This window comes from Falco naumanni, chromosome Z (assembly GCF_017639655.2).
Source record: "Falco naumanni isolate bFalNau1 chromosome Z, bFalNau1.pat, whole genome shotgun sequence".
Classification (NCBI taxonomy): domain Eukaryota; kingdom Metazoa; phylum Chordata; class Aves; order Falconiformes; family Falconidae; genus Falco; species Falco naumanni.
Genome location: NC_054080.1, coordinates 63,974,436 through 63,992,327, shown reverse-complemented (window position 1 = coordinate 63,992,327; position 17,892 = coordinate 63,974,436). Strand labels below are relative to the sequence as shown.

Here is a 17,892-nt window from a genome sequence, read left to right as displayed (position 1 = left end):
CTGAAGCCAGCTGGCAAGGAATAGCCTGCATAGGATCTATTAAGTTTTGCTCCACTTAAAACAGGTGGTATGCACATAAGTGCACACTGAGAATAGTCCACACTAGTGCTGAGCCTGAAATATGCCCAAGAATTGCTTGCAAAAGTACTTTTCCCTCTTTCCCCGCCCCAACTCTCAGTATAGAAGATGCAACCCCAAAGTCTGGGAATGTGCTTTGGTGCTGTGTTCTATTTAGTATCAGAGACAATGTTATAGTGTCCCTTCGATTTCTAAACATTGCTTTGCCAGCACTTGGTGAAAAGAGTTCTCACTGAGAAATAAGTAAAACTTCGCACTAGTTAATTTCGTATTTTAAGCTTGAAGGCTTATAGAACTTGTCATTGTATTTTTCCAAACTCTGGACGCAGTGTTTTGCCTTATAAAATTATAGTCATGCTGAACCAAAACCATTTCTCTTGACAGACACTGAATGAACTGTTTGAAATATTCTGACATGTGTTATATCTTTCGACATAGTCTGAAAGTAAATGAAGTGAGAGCACTCATCTGGAGTTGTGTGTGCTATTCTGGCTCTCCAGGTTGAAGAAGAATGATTTAAGCCTGAACTGGTTCAGAAAAAAGTCGTGTATTCATAATATCTAATTACTGTAGTGCAGACTAAAACAACATTTAGCATAGGAAGATTGAGGCTGAAGCAATATAGAAATGCAGCCACTAAAGAATGAAAGAGGGCATAAACATGCACAGGGAGTACATTCTACAAATTAAATGACAGTGTTGGCTTAAGTGGAAGTTGACCGTTAATACATTTAAACTGGAAATTCTAAGGAAGTGTTTGTGGTTTAACCCCAGCTGGCAACTAAGTACCATGGAGCTGCTCCCTCACTCCCATGCCCGAGCCCTACCCACCCCCACCCCGCACCCCCCCCACCCCCCCCAGCCCCCTACTGCAGAGGGATGGGGGAGAGAATCAGAAAGGTATGTGTAAAACTCAGGATCTCGTTTCACCCAAATCATTCTTGGTTGGTGTGGCAATTGGGGGAGTTGGGTTCAGATCTCCAAATACAAAGTGGTAGAGATGGGTGCCTTGTGGCAGCTGGTGCAATAATGGATATATGGAAGTGACAGTACACAATGTCGTATAGCAATTACCATTGCACAATTCAATGCATTGGCTGTTTTCACCCAAAATCAAATCCATTTGAGGCACACATTGAACCTCCCCATCCTTGTGCATTACCCACCAAGTGCTCCCAGGCCCTTGAGCAAAAGCAATCCCTTTTTTGCCTTTGCCTGAGGCAGGAATGACTGTTTTCCCCAGCATATTTTAAAGGTGTACTACTGGAACTTTATCACCTTCTAAGTACATAAAAGCTTTGACTGGGCAGGACCAGCTTGGCTGGCAGGTCCTCTAGCACTGACTAACCGGGTGGCTTTTTCTGAATGAGTACCCCAGTGTGTGAAAGTCCCACCACCCATTGCTTTCAGCTTGGTCTTTAACAGTCCATTACATTGTTCAATTTTCCCAGAAGGATTTGGACTATTTTCCTCCCTTTTAAAAAAATTTCTGCTGTATTGCACCATGTTTGGTGCCAAAAAGGACTGTCGTGGTTTAACCTCAGCCAGAAACTAGAGTACCATGCACCCACTCACTCACATCCCCCTGCCCCCTCCCCCAGTTTACATACCATTCATAACACCCATGGTATGGAATATCCCTTTGGCCAGTTCGGGTCACCTGTCCTGGCTGTGTCCCCTCCCAGTGTCCTGTGCCCCTCCAGCCCTCTGACTGGCAGGGGCTGAGAAACTGAAAAGCCCTTGACTTAGTGTAAACATCACCCAGTGACAACTAAAAGCATCAGCATGTTACCAACATTGTTCTCACACCAAATTCAAAACACAGCTCTACACAGGCTGCTGGGAACAAAATTAACTCTATCCCAGCAGAAATCAGGACACTTTTAGTTAGAGCAGTGAGATTTTGGAAAAGCCTTTCCAAATACCAGTGCAGAGATAAAAGGTGTCAACAGTCTTTAAACAGTTTTGATCAGGTTATGAAAATAATTGCATGGTGCCCAGGCTTACAGTACAAGGGATTACGCTCAGCAGGTTTCCTAGTGTTCTGTGTTTTGCCTTGTAGTGATAATTACAGACCTCACATTTGCTGGAAAGAGGAGCGTTATTCCATTGCTCTGGTCTTGTCTCATCAATACTCACACTTTTGCAAATTATACAAACTCTTTTTTCTTATTCCCTCATCTCGTAGTTTTTTGAATTACTCTTTGTGGTACCTAAAACATATCAAGGACTGGAAAAGTTAATTAAATCTTTTATGCTTTGGCAATTGACGTATTTGTCTCCTTTTACTTTCATATACTGAATTGTGAGAAATCATGGCATTTATAAGGAGACATGAGATTTGATGTATTATTTTGAAATAACTAATACCTTTTTTGGAAGTGGCTTCTGTGTTTGATCTGACGTTTCTGCCATGCTGTTTAGCAAGGGTTGCATACAGCTCTAAACACATGTTAATAATAAATTGAATATATAAACAGTAAATCTGAACATTTTCACATAGGATCACAACTTTTTCCATTTTAGTAACTGTAAAACAGGTTATTCAATTTAGCTGCAGGAACATTTCACCTGCTAGTGGAATGCAGCAATGAAAAATGCACAGTAGTACAGGGGTGAACATGAGCAATAATGTGCGTCTGTCTCAGTGCTTTGTAATATGTGAATTTTGTGTCCTTCCTGCCATAAAACATACCTAATACACAGTGTCAAGTTGTTGTCACCTGAGACGTTTTTAAATCCTTTTGTTTTTTAAAGCTGATTTTCTAGGAAAAGTTTGGTAAACTGATGGAATATTTCTGTATTCTTTCAATGTAGAGAAGGTAAAGTGAATCTAAAGCATGTTTGCTGTAGATCGCAGCAGTGTCTTTATAAAGTCCATTCAGACTGGTTCAAGAGACAGAAAAACCTCTGGCATTTAAACTACTTTTTTTTCCCCATTTTTTCCTGGTTTTATACTTACTACAAAAATAATAGTTAAAATATGGCTGTTACCTGTGCATGTAGGGAACTACGAGTTGGGGGTGGAACAAAACAAAAATAGGAAACTTAAAAGCTTTGCTTTACCTGCTTAGAAAAAACTCTAAATAAATGACTGCAGAAGCTAGCTCATTTCTGTCCACCTAAAACATTATTGTTCAGTGTCTTGCAGATGTTAGTGTCCAGAACCAGTAGCAGTAACCATATTAGTTTTAATAAGTGCACTTAAATGCTTTAAAAAAAATTGTAAACACAATGTGTGTTAAAACTATTCTTATTCCCATTCTTAGCTGCATGTTGATGTTCCATTTTGAAGAGCCCAAAGGTACAGAAGATGAGGAACCTCCTACAGAGCAAGACAAAAGGAAAAAAATGGTAAGTTTTAGATCTGTTATTCAATTATAGAACTGATTATGTAATTCACTTGTGTCAGACTAAATTCTTTGCCTTTGAATTAGGTTCATCTGTCGTTCTTGGAAAACTCATCTCTTGAATCAAAAAAGAAAAATGCTTTCATGGCAAACTTTGCAGCCACAACTCTTCTGCTTTCTTTTTGAGTCTTAGAAAATGTTGCCAAAATAAACATCATCTATTCGCAAATTCTGGACTTTTTAATACTAAGATACTGCAAAAAGGGTTTATTGGAAAATGCAGGGAGCTTACCGAAATGTAATGGCAGGCCAAGTTTCTCATACTTAATAATCTTTATTATATTAGATTATGTGTTTTACCTGAACAGTTATTGATCTGCATAGAACCTTTTTTTAATGTAAAGAACTGTTAATAAAAAGCATTGATTCAGATGAAGCTATCTGGATTAGGTATCATGCAGTTGTGCTGTCCAACTTAATCTGTCAGCATCTCATAACTTAACTTATTTTTCTAAGACTTCAGGAAAACTGGTTCCTCACACAGAAAACTGCAGTGTAGAAATTCTGTGGAATAAAATAGTCTGAACTGCTTGGCATTGAGTAATTGCAAAATGTAGAGTTGGATGATTGAGTAGATGTGTGTGTCCCTGTCATGCATTTGCTGTCATGCATTTGACCTACATGTAGCCAAAAGGGTAGCTGGGAACAGTTCTTTAGTACTTTATTTCTTCTTGTAGGAGCAGAAAAGAGTTTGGATGGATTTTGATAGTTTTAATTTGGGTTTGGTTTTTTTAAGCTGCTGGATGCTTTTGGTTAGATAGTAAGCTTTTCTTTTAAATACTAATCAATATATGGTTCCATTTTTTTTAAAAAAAAGATAACACATACACTCATGCTTATTCTTCTGCTATTAGTAATGCCTTAAGAGAAATTCTTAGTATCTTGCAATTTCAGATTTAAAAAACCCATGGAACCATTATTTTCAATGGTCCTTAAAAATGTATTAGATAACTGTAATTCACTTGTTCTTAAAAGCATCTCTAGACTCTGTTAAATTTGGTTAAACTTTCTTCCAGTTTGCAGGTTTAAATTAAATTCTAGGTGTTTGTTGCAAATGGTAATATTTATTCTTCATGAGTTTGGATAGTCTCTTGACATATTGATAGGTATATATCTTTTATTGATAGGAATTGATATGTCTATATATCAATAAGGAGAGAGATAAGTTTGGTTTGTTAATCAAATGTAAAAAACCAAAGTGAATTTAAATCTACAGTCCTTTCATTTTCTTAGTTTTCTTTGAATATGTTCAGATTTTATTTCTGTTTATCTAAAGTTTTAATTACTTTCTTGCAGAAATTATCTTAATTTTTCAGTTACAGGTTAACTTTAATAGTTTGGATACACATTAAGGAATGTAGAGTTGTTAGATTTGCTGTGGACTGCTGTCGTGGTTTAACCCCTGCCGGCAGCCAAGCCCACGCAGCCACTCGCTCGCTCCCCCCTCACCCAGAGGGATGGGGAGGAGAATGGGAAAGGAATGTAAAACTCGAGGGTTGAGAGAAGAGCAATTTAATAGGTAAAGAAAAACCCACACAAGCAAAGCAAAGCAAGGAATTCACTCCCCACTCCCCACGGGCAGGCAGGGGTTCGGCCATCCCCAGGGAAGCCGGGCTCCATCACGCGTGACGGTTACTCGGGGAGACAAATACCATAATGCCAGATGTCCCCCCCTGCCGCCTTCTTCCCCCAGTTTATATACTCAGCATGACGTCATATGGTATGGAATGTCCCTTTGGCTAGCTTGGGCCACCTGTCCTGGCTGTGTCCCCTCCCAGTTTCCCGTGCCCCTCCAGCCCTCTGGCCGGCAGGAACCAAGGAACCAAAAAGTCGTTGACTCAGGATAAACATCACCCAGCAACAACTAAAACCATCAGTGCGTTATCCACATGTTCTCACATCATAGCCAAAACACAGCACTGTACTAACTACCAAGAAGAGAATTAACTCCATCCCAGCTGAAACCAGGACAACTACAGTCATGGTTTAACCCCAGCCAGCAACTAAGTACCACAGAGCTGCTCGTTCACTCTCTCCAGCCCCGCTTCAGCAGGCTGGGGAGAAGAATGGGGGAAAAGGTAAAACTCATGGGTTGAGATAAGAACATTTTCGTAATTGAAATAAAATGAAATACCACAACGACAATGACAACTGTAATGAAAAGGAAGGAGATGGGGGAGAGGGGTCAGTGGGGGAATAAAACACAAAGGAAAAAATATACATGATGCACAATACAATTGTTCACCACCTGCTGGCTGATGCCCAGCATCCAAGCAGCTCTTGGTTGGTCCTGGCCAGCTCCCCCCAGTTTATATACTGATCATGACATCACATAATATGAAATGTCCCTTTGGCTACTTTGGTTCATCTGTCCTGGCTGTGTCCCCTCCCAATGTCTGTGCCCCTCCAGCCCTCTCCCTTGCAGGGGCTGAGAAACTGAAAAGTCCTTGATTAAGTATAAACATCACCCAGCAGCAACTAAAACCATCAGTGTGCCATCAGCATTGTTCTACACCAAATCCAAAACACAGCGCTGCACCAGCTACTAAAAAGAAAATTAACTCTATCCCAGCTGAAACCAGGACAACTACCTTCAGTGCAGATATCAGGCAAAATGAAAAGTAGGGCATTGATTTGATTTATGATGTAATACAATGCACCAGTACAGTGTTGATGAACGCAGTCATAATGAGGGAACTGTTCTGGGGTTACATGCAATAGAGACAATGTCCATTGAATAAAGAGAAGTGGCTGTGCTTTGGTAAGTACAAGCCAAAACTGATAAGGAAATGACAAAGCAGGTTTTGATTTACATGGGAAAAATATCTTCCCTTGCATGTCACTTTCCTGTTTTCTGTAAGCAGTTGCTTATGATTTAAACACCTTTGTTTCATAGAAGGTTTACACGGAATAAACTGTCACGCACAAACATTGAAGCTTTATTTTTGTTTCAGATTTTATAATCTAGATGTAACTATCTCCATGGTTACTCTGTTCTCTAGATTCCTAAGCATTATAAGAATCCATTAGTTTTCTCCTCTCAATCCTCTTTTGTAAGAGTAGCTCACTCTTCTTTTCCCATATTTAGCTGATTATTCCGGATATATTTCAGACTTGAGTCTTCTATACTGTCATTTTTTTTAAAGCTAACTTTAGTATTCACTGTATTCTTATTCCTTTGCAATTTGTCACAGCCATTAAAGCAAGCAAACTCTAGTTGTTAAGAAAGTCTGCTATAAATTTATTTTGAATCCCAGCTGAAATTGCTTGGTATAAATTTTTGTGGATGGTGCAGAAATTGAGACTGGCTACTTCTCATGGCTGTTTATTTCAAAATTATACAGGTCATTTGGGTAGGTCACTAGTAGTATAGAAGTGTCAAATAATAACCATGATTGTTAATCATGGCTTTGAAAGTGCAGCTAGCATTTGATTTGAGAAACTTGAGTTAAAAACAAAACATCAACCTGGGCCCGTTCCTACCCACCTGTACCAGAGTTTCTTCCTCTCTGTATGAACATCCAGGGCACACACTCAATTCATGTGACATTTAGAACAATTACAGTACCAAGCGGCATCTGGTATAGAAGTGGGAACAAATATTTGAAATGAGAAGAGGAAGATCAAGAACAACCTAAAGGGAATCTGCAGATGATTTAAGAAAGTTTCTAGTCTTGTCCCACTTAATTGCTGCAAGAATTTTCTACCCTCTTGTAAATTCCATGGCTGAATCAGCAGTTTGTATCAGGGCTCAGAGTTTGAACCTCATAAAACAATAATGAAAGATAAATGGCTTCTCTCCTTCAAAATAATACTGCTTTGCAACTTTTAAGGCCATTAATATGAGAAAAAAGGTAAACTGGCATGGTCCATGCCAAGTATCACATTCCCGTGTTCACAGAGTCTAGATATTTTTCTTTGATCTGTCTCTTTATCCTGTCATTAGTACCTCTCTTTATTATTATTCATAGCTCATAATTACTAGAGTTTTAGCTACAACAGTGCTTTATAAGTATGATAACTTTCTGTAATTGACATTTTCAGATACTGCTGTATTTTAGCCTCATTGCAATTACAGAGGAAAATGTAAATAGGTGGAGAGTGATTCATGACCTTGCATTGCACATAGTGTATAGACCTCAGGTGACTAATTTTTATGTGCCCTTAATGTATGTTTTGAAGAACTCTGGTATCATTGTTCAAGAAGGGTGTTAAGCTTTCTCAGCTTTTTATTAGATACTACGGAGAGGATAACTGTTTACCAATAAAAGTCTATTGTATTTAAACTTGAATTATCCATGCTGGTACATGTTTTAGATGATGCTTATATGTATATATAGCAGGTTTGGGAGGTTTTTTAATTCTGTGCTAGTATGGCAAGAAACTAAATTAATTGTAATTTTATATCTTTGGGAAAATAAATAAGTTACAATATAATAAGCCAAATGATTAAGTTTTACATGATAATGTGGTTTACTAGAAGTAATACTTCATTGTTTGGGGTAGAATTTCTCTTTATATACCTAAGCTACAAATTAGCCACAGATTTAATGTGAGTCACACTGTTAAAAAGCTTTGGTGTTAGGAAATTTTCGTATCATCTGGCTCCATTTTATAGTCACTGTTAAAAGTAAAGGATACATTCCCCTCTTAAATGATTTTTCCAGTCTTCCACAGAACATCACCGTCACAAGGTACTAACTGTTGTGATGAATAAGTATTTTATGTCCAGCATTCTTGCTCCCTTTTTTAGTATCAATGTATCCATACTTAAACTGAAGAGATCTCTCAAGTTCTGGAAATCTTTTTAAAAATTTAATTCCAATATTGAGGGAATGATTAAGAGATTTACAATATGAAAGGTGAGATGACCATAATAAGAAAGAAGCACTTGCAAGCACTGATAGAAGAGGCTAAAAAGCAGCCTAGTTTTTCACTGGAGTTGTTCATAAGAAATAAGACTAACTTTTTTTGTAGCAGTAGTTACAGTGGGTTTTGATGTTTTACTCTGTGTTATATTTATTTGTCTGTTTCACTCAGTATCTCCCCCTGTTTTAGGAATAATATTGCTTAATAAATAGTTGAATAATCTTAAGGTTTAATGTCTTCCACTCCATATTAAAATTCAAATACTTTTGATTTTATCATGCCAAAAGAGCAGTTGTGCATGTTTAATATGCCTCATTTCTTTGGAAATAGCACTATAGCAGGGTATTACGAAGTCTGAAGGCTGCTGTTAGAGTGGGCTTTGAGATCTAGCATTATATTTTGTTTCCTGACCTTCCAGCATAAACTGTAGTGTTGTTTGATACCAAGATGAACAGGTCACAGGTCTACAGTAATTTCCCGTTTATTTCAAGATCCTACTACTTTAGGATGCTGCAAGCTTCAGGTGTCCCCACCTTTCTCCAGCATGGTGGACTGAGGGATGAATGCTGCAGAACTATCCCTGAACTTAACCTGCCCAACCTGTCTTCTGATACTGAAATTGAATAGGTCCTCTGTCAGTGTAACCCTTCCATTTACTTTTTTTTTTACTTTCATGAAGAAGCAATTAACTTGTGGAAAATAGTGACAAATACTCTGTCCCTCCTTACCCAAGGGAAAAGTGCATAGTCCAGCTGGACTGATGAGATTGTATAGGTACTACTGCTGAAGAAGTGTGTCTATCTTTTATGCATATGAACAGTTTCTTTTAGCTGTTGTTTGTCATATAATCTAAACTAGTTCAACATTTTCGGTGTTTGGTTTCCTTATTGATAAAGTATAACTGACCATAGTTCACCCCATCTCTAAAGTGCTTATCGTGGTAATATCTGGCGTGTATTTAGGAGTTATGGGAAACTCATTCAGCAGTAATTAACAAAGAAGCTTTGAAATTATTTTATCTTATAGAAGAGTGAAATCTTACAGCAGTCTGGGTGCATGATTTGAGACTATTTCCAATAGTTTTAAACTGATACTTGGTTTTGATAATGATTTATTCTTCGTTTTACAGGAGTTTTTCCTCTTGTTTCTCAATTAAGTATAAAGAAAAGGAGATTTATTTCTTGACCTGAGGTTATAAAACAGATGAGTAACTCAGAGTATTTTTTTAGTGCATTATTATATAATTTTCTCTTACATGTTTTCCACAGCTTGCACTGAAGGACCCTGTACACACTGTCTCATTGCAACAGTTCGTCTATGAGAAGCTAAAGGCACAGCAGGAATTACTGGGAGAACAAGGTTTTCAGGCACTTATGGAAACAGTGGATACAGAAATAGTTGCACAGCTACAGGAATTTTTACAAGGCTTTTAAATGAGTAGACATAAGATTTTTTTGTGTCCAATTTCCCTTTTAAAAAAATAAAGAACTCTAGCCTTCCATCTTGTATGGAAGAGCCTACTGAAAGCTGAAAATAACTTGTGTTAAAAAACTAGTTTCTGTTGCTATTAAACTAACTTTGGTAATGGTTTATGTTGTTCTTTTTTTAATAATGTAGTTAGCATTATATCATCAGAGTAACACTTCCATGATTCCTAACATCGTATATGCTGTCCTAGGTAGTACTATTTTTTTGGTACCATTACTGGCTTTTTGGTTCACGAAGCTGTCATAAACTGAGAGGTCTGAAGGAATTTAGTAATCTATATTAATGAGAAGTGTGTATTAATCCAGCAGTATAATTCAGTTTCAGGAGGTGCTTGTCTTGATATATATATCAAATGTATCTATAACTTTCTCCCATTCGTATTACTGTTTCTTGACTGTGTGTTCCCCATACAAGTAGGAGTTAGGAAGGCAGTAAGACTGTGAGCAGAAATACTCCTTCATGAGAGAATGCTAATTCCCATTTGAATTGTCTCAGAGAGAAAGAAACTTAATTTTAACACTTCCATTGTATTTGAAGTGGTGTTATAGAATATCAGTGTATATCTCTATCTGGAAATGTGGGTTTTCGGTTTTACCACGTATTTCTTTATTTCTGTTACGAAAGATTTCTTGCTTTCTTGAGCCCCTTCTATCTTACTTTTAGGTGTCATAAGACAGAGGAAATCACCAGAGGTAGATGAGTAATTAATTCCAATTAATTCTTGGCTATACCTGGGCTGCTTAAAATTGCAATTGTTCAGTATCTCAATTCTTGGCTTTTATTCATCAAAGACTTATCATCAGGATACTTCATAATTGTTACTGAGAAGTTTGAGCCTCGGTGGTCACAGTTGACATAATTATTTGCAAATGCGAGGCTCTCTTTGAGTTGTAATTATTTATTACTTACCTGGGTGACTGCAGGAACGACAGGGTAGAGCTGCTCATTTCTGTGTGCCTTTGTCTTCAGCACCTTGTGGGTGGGAGGGCGGAGAGAAGGCCCTTTTCCATTTTGAGATTTTCCTTTGAAGTTCTGATCTTCCACTTTCAAAGTTGAAGTGAACTTTATTTTCTTGGATGATTAAGGTATTAAGGCAGATTTCCTTCCCCGCCCCCCGAGGGGATTAGATGTTAAAAGACACCTACATGCTTTTAATAAACCTACCAGACAACCAGATGCTTTAAAAAAACTGAATCTTTTTCTTTAATGGCCCTTTGGGTAGTAATCGTTTTTGAAACCTTCCTTCTGTTTGCAGAGGAAGCCTGACCGTTCCCTCCTCCTCCTTCGGCTTCAGTGCCAGAGGCTGTTGGGGCTTCTGCACCTCTGAATGCAAAACCTCCCCTATACCCAGCTGCCGGCATCTCTTTGCAGAAGTTGTTTGATTAGTCATTGTTTCCTGCTTTTTACCTTGGTGCAGGGAGGTTTGTTAGAAGAATTGTTACAGTTTGTACATTATCTGCATGTCGCTTCTTCAATCGTACACCAACGTCAATTCTCACAATTAAGAGTTTGGGCTAGTTATCTTTGGTGCTTGGGGGGGACTTGGCGTGCTCACAGTCCTTTCAGCTGTGAACTATAGTTACCAGAACCGGGTGGCATTTGACTGAAATTGCATTTGTTGCATAGTTAATCTGCAGAGACCCTCAGCTTTTGGCTCAGTGTAAACCTAGCACAGATCTGGTCAGCCTTGTGGGTTTTGACCCTGTACTGCATGAATGCATGACGTACAGAAAACCTCGGTTTGGGAAGCAATACTTTTCTATCACAGTTTGGTATGATCGCTTGCGCAGCACTGAATGGTGCTCCCTGATGTTTCAGAGGGACGTAGGTCCTACCCTCTGTAGTCCAGCCCTGGCCAAAAGGGGCCGCATGCTCTCTGCATTTCTGCTGTGTGCCGGAGCCTCCAAGTGTCTTGCAGCCAGGTCAGACTTGGCAGCACAGCTGCATGCAGCTGAGCCAGACCTGCCTGTCGCTGTTCTCTGAGACATTCTAACCCCCGAACCCCCATTACCTCACGTGGTGGAGTGGTAACTGCAATCTGTTTTAGTGCATGGTAAATAATGTTGACCTAGGCTCTTGTCAGGAATGATGGACATACTTTTGGCTAATAATGGCACAATAACATTGTGATTAACTTTCTGAGTAATGTCTCTGAATAAGTGTATGTGTGCATTTTTGTATGTGCTGGGAACAAGTTAAAATTGTCACTAGGTGTTTAGCTTTTCATCTTGGAAGATTGTACTGCAAGGCTTGGACTATAAATGAAAACGACTGTCATCACCATTAACTGCTTATATCACAACCACTGTCAGCTCACTGCAAAACAAGTGTCCCTCTCCTCAGCAGCAGTATAGCACTGAGAAAGTGGGGAAATACCAGCTTAAAACAGCAGAAAATCTCATATATAATATCCTTCTATATTAAATCCTTATATATAGGATTAAATTTTCACTGGAAGGTTGTGGGTTTGGACAGCAGCAAGCTTTAGCCCTTTTTGTTGCTGTTGAAATTTCTGACTTTAGCCTCCTGGGGAAGAAGAGAAACCAAATAAAACAAATTGCCTGACACCGAAGCAGTGAAATACAGTTTCTAAAGTTCTAGTGAGGGAGGATCTTTGATCCTGTCACACTTTGAGCGTTGTTTTTTGAGGCAAAAAATAATTTAAATCAGGATCCATTTTATTTCCTACAGAACAATTAAACAGTTGAGGCTTACAAGTTCTATCAGTTTACTTTTCAGAAGGGGCGATGACTGTGAGTTGAAGACAAAACTTTTTCTGTCTCTGGTAAGAGTTAGATGCCTTTGAAGATGTGTGCTGAAAGAAACTGAGAGGACTAATTCTGCAGCTTCCTTCTGCAAGAAAAACCCAAAAAACTTTGTATCAGTGAAATGACCATTTTTAGGCATTTGGCCTAATTGAACTTTTAATAATCCATCTAATCTCATCACATTTCATTGATTTTTTTTTCCCCCCCCAGCTTCTAAAGGTAATTTTGTCAATGCTATAATTTAATCCTGTTTGATAGTCCAGGTGTTTGTCTCATACAAAACTACTACTGGAATAATTTCACTTCTACAAATGCTTTCAGGTTAGATAAGCTGAAGTGTGATAGATAACATGGAGTACGATAACCTGAAGTGTGTTAAAGCTCTAGGTTTGTAAAGTAAAAACCCCCAACTGTATAGGTATGTATGAAATGTGCACGTAGGTAGATGTTCATCATGCGTACGTGGGGCTGGGGGGTGTGAGGCACCCGTGTGTCCCCGCGGGTGCCCTGTGGCGGGGCCGGTGGCGTTGGGGCACAGCTGCCCGCTTGTGGACGGTGCCCTGTGCCGTGGCGAGGTGGTCTGACACCCCCGCCATGCTGGGCATGGGCAGGGGTGGTGGTCTGCTGGCACCATGGTCCCTGCCTCGTTGGGAAGGAGGCTGCAGCCTTCTGCCTTCAGTGAAGTGATGGAGGGCTTTTTGCATCATTTGTGAACCAGGCCAAGGGCCAGGCCATTTCCCGGTAACCCCCGCCACTGTGGTGGCCCGGGGGGTGCAGGGAGAGCGCGCAGCGTGGTGGGTGCGTGCCCTCCTGAAGGCCCTGGTGAGCAGAGCTGCTGGAGAAAACTGCTTCTTGTCAGGTAAGCAAGTGCTCATGGCATCACTGGCAGGTCGGCAGGAGGTGGTTTGCTGGCTGTGCCCCAGCTGAGAAGGGGTTCAGCGGTTTTAGGGAAGCCTCGAGATTTCCAGGAGGGAAACCTGGCTCCTGCAGTGCTCTAGCAGGTCGCTGAGGAAGAGCTGTTGCAGTTGCTCTGCAAGTGGCGTTATTTGAGCAAATACAGCCCTGAGGAAAAGGGTATTGAGTTGCTAAGATTTCATCCTTGTGAAGTTGTCCACTTTCCAAGATACGAACCACAATTTTTGTTTGAATATGGGCCACTGTATAGTGTGTACTCCTTAGCAAAGGTGCTCCTGAAGATCCTCTTTGTGTTCTTGTTGGTCCCAACAGGTGGTCAGACATCTTCTCCCAGGGTGCCAGGAGTGATGGCCAAAGTCCTAAGTGGAGTCATAGCTCGTAACTGCAAATTGTAACAGATGGACTCATTTCTCTGGTGGATCAGCAATAATAAAATCACTTCTATAGCTCAGATTGACACAGACATGCTATGAGAATTATGGGCAATATAATTCAATAATGTTTAGTAATCTTCACTTCTTTTTTAAATTTTTATTTAGTTCCAAAATCTTGTGATGCTCCTAAATTGTAGTTCTCGGTGTTTTTTGAACTGCTGAACATGCAGCATTTTCACTTAGCAAAAGCAGCACCTTTGTAATTAAGGTGCACATTCTGAAGGCTTTCCAAACTCATTTACTTGTCTTGCTTCAATGCTGCTGCTTCAAAAAATCACTAATCCTAAAATGTTAACAATTTCTGTCTTGCTGCTAGCTGTGATTAATAACGATGACTGATCATCAGATAATCAGATTTGAATAGTTCTGTAGAATTATTTCATAAGGTACAATAGCTTGTTCATACCAGATTTTGCTGACTGTGGGGAAAATGAAATCAAATTAACTGGAGTCAGCGCCCTTTAAAAATGTATTGGGGATTCATAAGGAGTGCTACATCCTCCATTCCCCACTGGCTAGGCACCATTTTGTTAGGCTGAGTGCATACTGCTGCACTGACCAGTATATACTACTTGCTTAAAAATACTGATCATGAAATAATTTGTTTTCAAGTCTACACAAAATGGGTGATCAGTTTCCAAAGAGTGATCTAAAATGAAGTAAGAAGGAGCAAAAGTAAATTTTCCACAAACAAGGGAGTTCCACCACCAATACCTAAGTGTAACTAAAGCATGCCCCTTAAAAGTTGACTATACAGAATAAAATCCCACATTGGAGGTACGTGTCACTTCTGAAGTCAGCAGCAGCTGTTGGCAGGTGGCAAAGCATGTCTTCTGGGCTGGAGCTGTGCAAGTAATTGACTTTTTCGTTCTCTTTCTGAAGAAAGTGAAAAAATATTGGGTTGGCAAAAGTATTTTACTTGACGCAGGGTTTAATTTCTTAGCCTGCTTTTAATAAAACATATTTTGAAGTCAAGCTGTCACTTCTAAACATGTCAAAAGCCTAGAACATGTACAATAAATATTCTTAGGTAAAACAATTCGCTGAAGTTGCATCTTGCTTGAGGTGGTAAGAAACTAGTTTTCAGTTTCTGCATCTTATTAACCTCTAGAAAGTTTATCCAATTCTATTATGGAATGTAGTGCTAATAAGGTGACACACTGATGTTTAAAACAAATTAGTCATGTTGACTGTGATTGTGGGTTGTCATCACTTCCCACAGCAATTTTAACTGCTTCCTAGCAAGAAGGATTATTAAAGCAGCAATTAAAAATAGAAAATGTTTAAATGAAGTGAATGTTTGACCCAAAAGTTACATTTGTTTTTCCAGTATTTACACCAGCAAAATCTTTGGTGTTACTCAAGGAAAGGAGCAGAATTCTGTAGGGCCTGTCTAGTCGTCAGTGAATGTTCTTTAAGCTAAGAATGTTTCATAAGTTACTCAGGAAATCAACTGAATAAATCGTACTGTGTCGACATGTATTGTCCAGTAACTTACCAACCTGAGAAAATTGGAATTGCTATATGAAAACTATGAGCAGAGAAAGTGTAAATCTGGTTATTTTACTGCATGGTAGTGCTTCAAAAATATGCCATGAATCATTCCTGAATTTGTTCTTCAGGTGTTTTGCACCAAATAGTCTTTTTTGCAATGGGAAATATTCTGTTTATTGTAGTTATCTTTTGATTTCCTTACCTTTTTCTTTTTTTTTTTAACAAACTTGACACAGGTATCTTGCAGTTACTTTCCCCCCATTTTTCCGGTATACCAAGGAAAACCAGAAGCTGTCATACAGCAGGAATGTGGGAATTTGTACATGAATACAGAGCTTATGACTCCTGACTCAGTACCTGAGCTTGCAAAGGAAACATTAGAGACCTAAAAACATCAGCTTCACCCGTCCAATCTTTAAACACCCTGTGTGTGTGTGTGCGCAAGGAGGCACACAGGCATAATTGTACATGCCGCAACATGTTTTTGTCTTGGTCAGCTGCAAGACGATGCAAGGCCTTGTATGCAGGCCACCGAGCACTCTGGTCAGGGATAAAACAGGCAGGAGATTCATTAGTCCTACAGCTGTGGATGTAGGAAGCAATGCGTGTCCTATATTCTCTTATTTGCCTTCAAGGCTACTTATGCACTTTAATCAGTGGCGCTGTAATGCAGCACGTGTCAATAGTCCCCAGATCCCAAGAGTCCTCTTCTAGCCTTTTGCTACTAGCTGTGCTCATTGTTGAAGTATTTTGATGTACTGTCTGACTTCTGTAATCAGGCCCAGAGCCCTGCAAGCAAAATTGTTCTGCCTTGCAGCAGTGCTTTTCCCTCCTCCACCTCCTGAAATACCTGTGCAGAAATCAACGTGTTTATTTGTGTCTCTTTCGGGAGGTTCTGCGAGCACAGTATCAAAGGCATTGCTGAATGAGCGGAGCTCGACTTTCAGAAAGCTGTGGCACAGAAGCTGGTAAGAAGGCTGGGTGGTTGTGTAGTCAGAGATGAAGTTGTAATGTCCAAACAGCGGGGAGTTAGAAAGCAAGAAGGTGAATAAGCAATTTGCAACCTGGCAAAAGATTCATAGCAAGCTGCCACAAGGTTCTGTATTAGGACTGATTTTTATCACTTTATTAATGGTTTGGAAGTGTTGATGAATAGTGAACTGGCAAAAGTTGCCAGTGGAATAGCAACTGCAAGGAATATAACTGAGCAGAGCAGTGTAGCAACGCAAAGGCAGATGAGGCTTCAATGCTGGGAAATGCTGATCAGCTTTACGATAGTTGTTCAGTCAGCCCTCAATGTGTCATGTTCTCCTTAAGGCCAGTGAAATGGAAACCTAGAGGGTCCAATTGCTCAGGGAGAGAGAATTTGAACAAGCTCATGCAGCTGGAAATGAGACTTCACTGAATTGTTTTGGTTGGAAGGGATGTCTTGAGATCATCTAGTCCACCCCCCTGCTCAAGCACAGTAAGCTGCAGCAGGTTGCCCAGGAGCGTGTCTGGTTGGGGTTTGAGTGTCTGCACAGATGAAAACTCCGTAGCCTCTCTGAGCAAGTTGTTTGACCACCCTCATAATGAAAGAGTGGGGGTTTTTTGTGTTCAGAAAGAATTGTATGTTTCAGTGGGCACCACTGAGAAGTCCAGCTCCCTCTTCTTCATTCCCTCCTGTCAGGTATTTATACATCTTGCCAAGATCCCTCCAACATTTGTCTCTTACTGTGGCGAGGTTTCAGCAGGAAAATTGCAGAGTAAATGGCAGACTGGAAAAAGCCTCCCTCTAAGGAAGATGAACTTTCCTACAGCATTCTCCTGGAGAAACTGGCGGCTCATGGCTTGGGTGGCTGTGCTCTACACAGGGTTAAAAGCTGGCTGGATGGCTAAGCCCGAAGAGTGAAAGCAAATGCAGTTACATCTACCTGTCGACTGGTCACAAGTAGTGTCCCCCAGGGCTCCGTACTGGGGCCAGTCCTGCTTAGTGTCTGTCGATGATCTGGACTCAAGTGCACCCTCAGCAAGTTTGCAGATGACACCAAGCTGGGCAGCAGCGCTGATCTGCGGGAGGGCAGGAGGCTCTGCAGAGGGGTCTGGACATGCCGGACCGGTGGGCCGAGGCCAGCTGGATGAGGTTCAAGAAGGCTCCGTGCCGGGTCCTGCAGCTGGGTCACACCAGCCCCACACAGCGCTACAGGCTGGGGCAGAGCGGCTGGAAAGGGCCTGGTGGGAAAGGGCCTGGGGGTGCTGGTCGGCAGCCGGCTGGGCATGAGCCAGCAGGGTGCCCAGGTGGCCAAGGAGGCCAGCAGCACCCTGGCTGGTGTCAGAAGCAGTGTGGCCAGCAGGGCTGGGGCAGAGATTGTCCCCCTGTACTGGGCACTGGTGAGGCTGCACCTTGAATACTGTGTTCAGTTTTGGGCCTCTCACTTTAGGAGCAGCACTGAGGTG

The 17,892-nt window shown here is 40.5% G+C and overlaps 1 protein-coding gene across 4 annotated transcripts in view; it reads left to right on the top strand.

Moving 5' to 3' along the window:
* Nucleotides 1-9,944, top strand: part of IPO11 (importin 11) — a 98,759-nt gene extending 88,815 nt beyond the window's left edge. For all 4 annotated transcript variants that reach the window (XM_040580152.1, XM_040580150.1, XM_040580151.1 and 1 more), the window contains exons 32-33: nucleotides 3,348-3,432; nucleotides 9,626-9,944. In XM_040580152.1, the coding sequence (XP_040436086.1) occupies nucleotides 3,348-3,432; nucleotides 9,626-9,790 (250 nt within the window). In that variant the 3' untranslated portion in view covers nucleotides 9,791-9,944. The remainder of the gene's footprint in view (nucleotides 1-3,347; nucleotides 3,433-9,625) is intronic.
* Nucleotides 9,945-17,892: the final 7,948 nt, after the last annotated feature.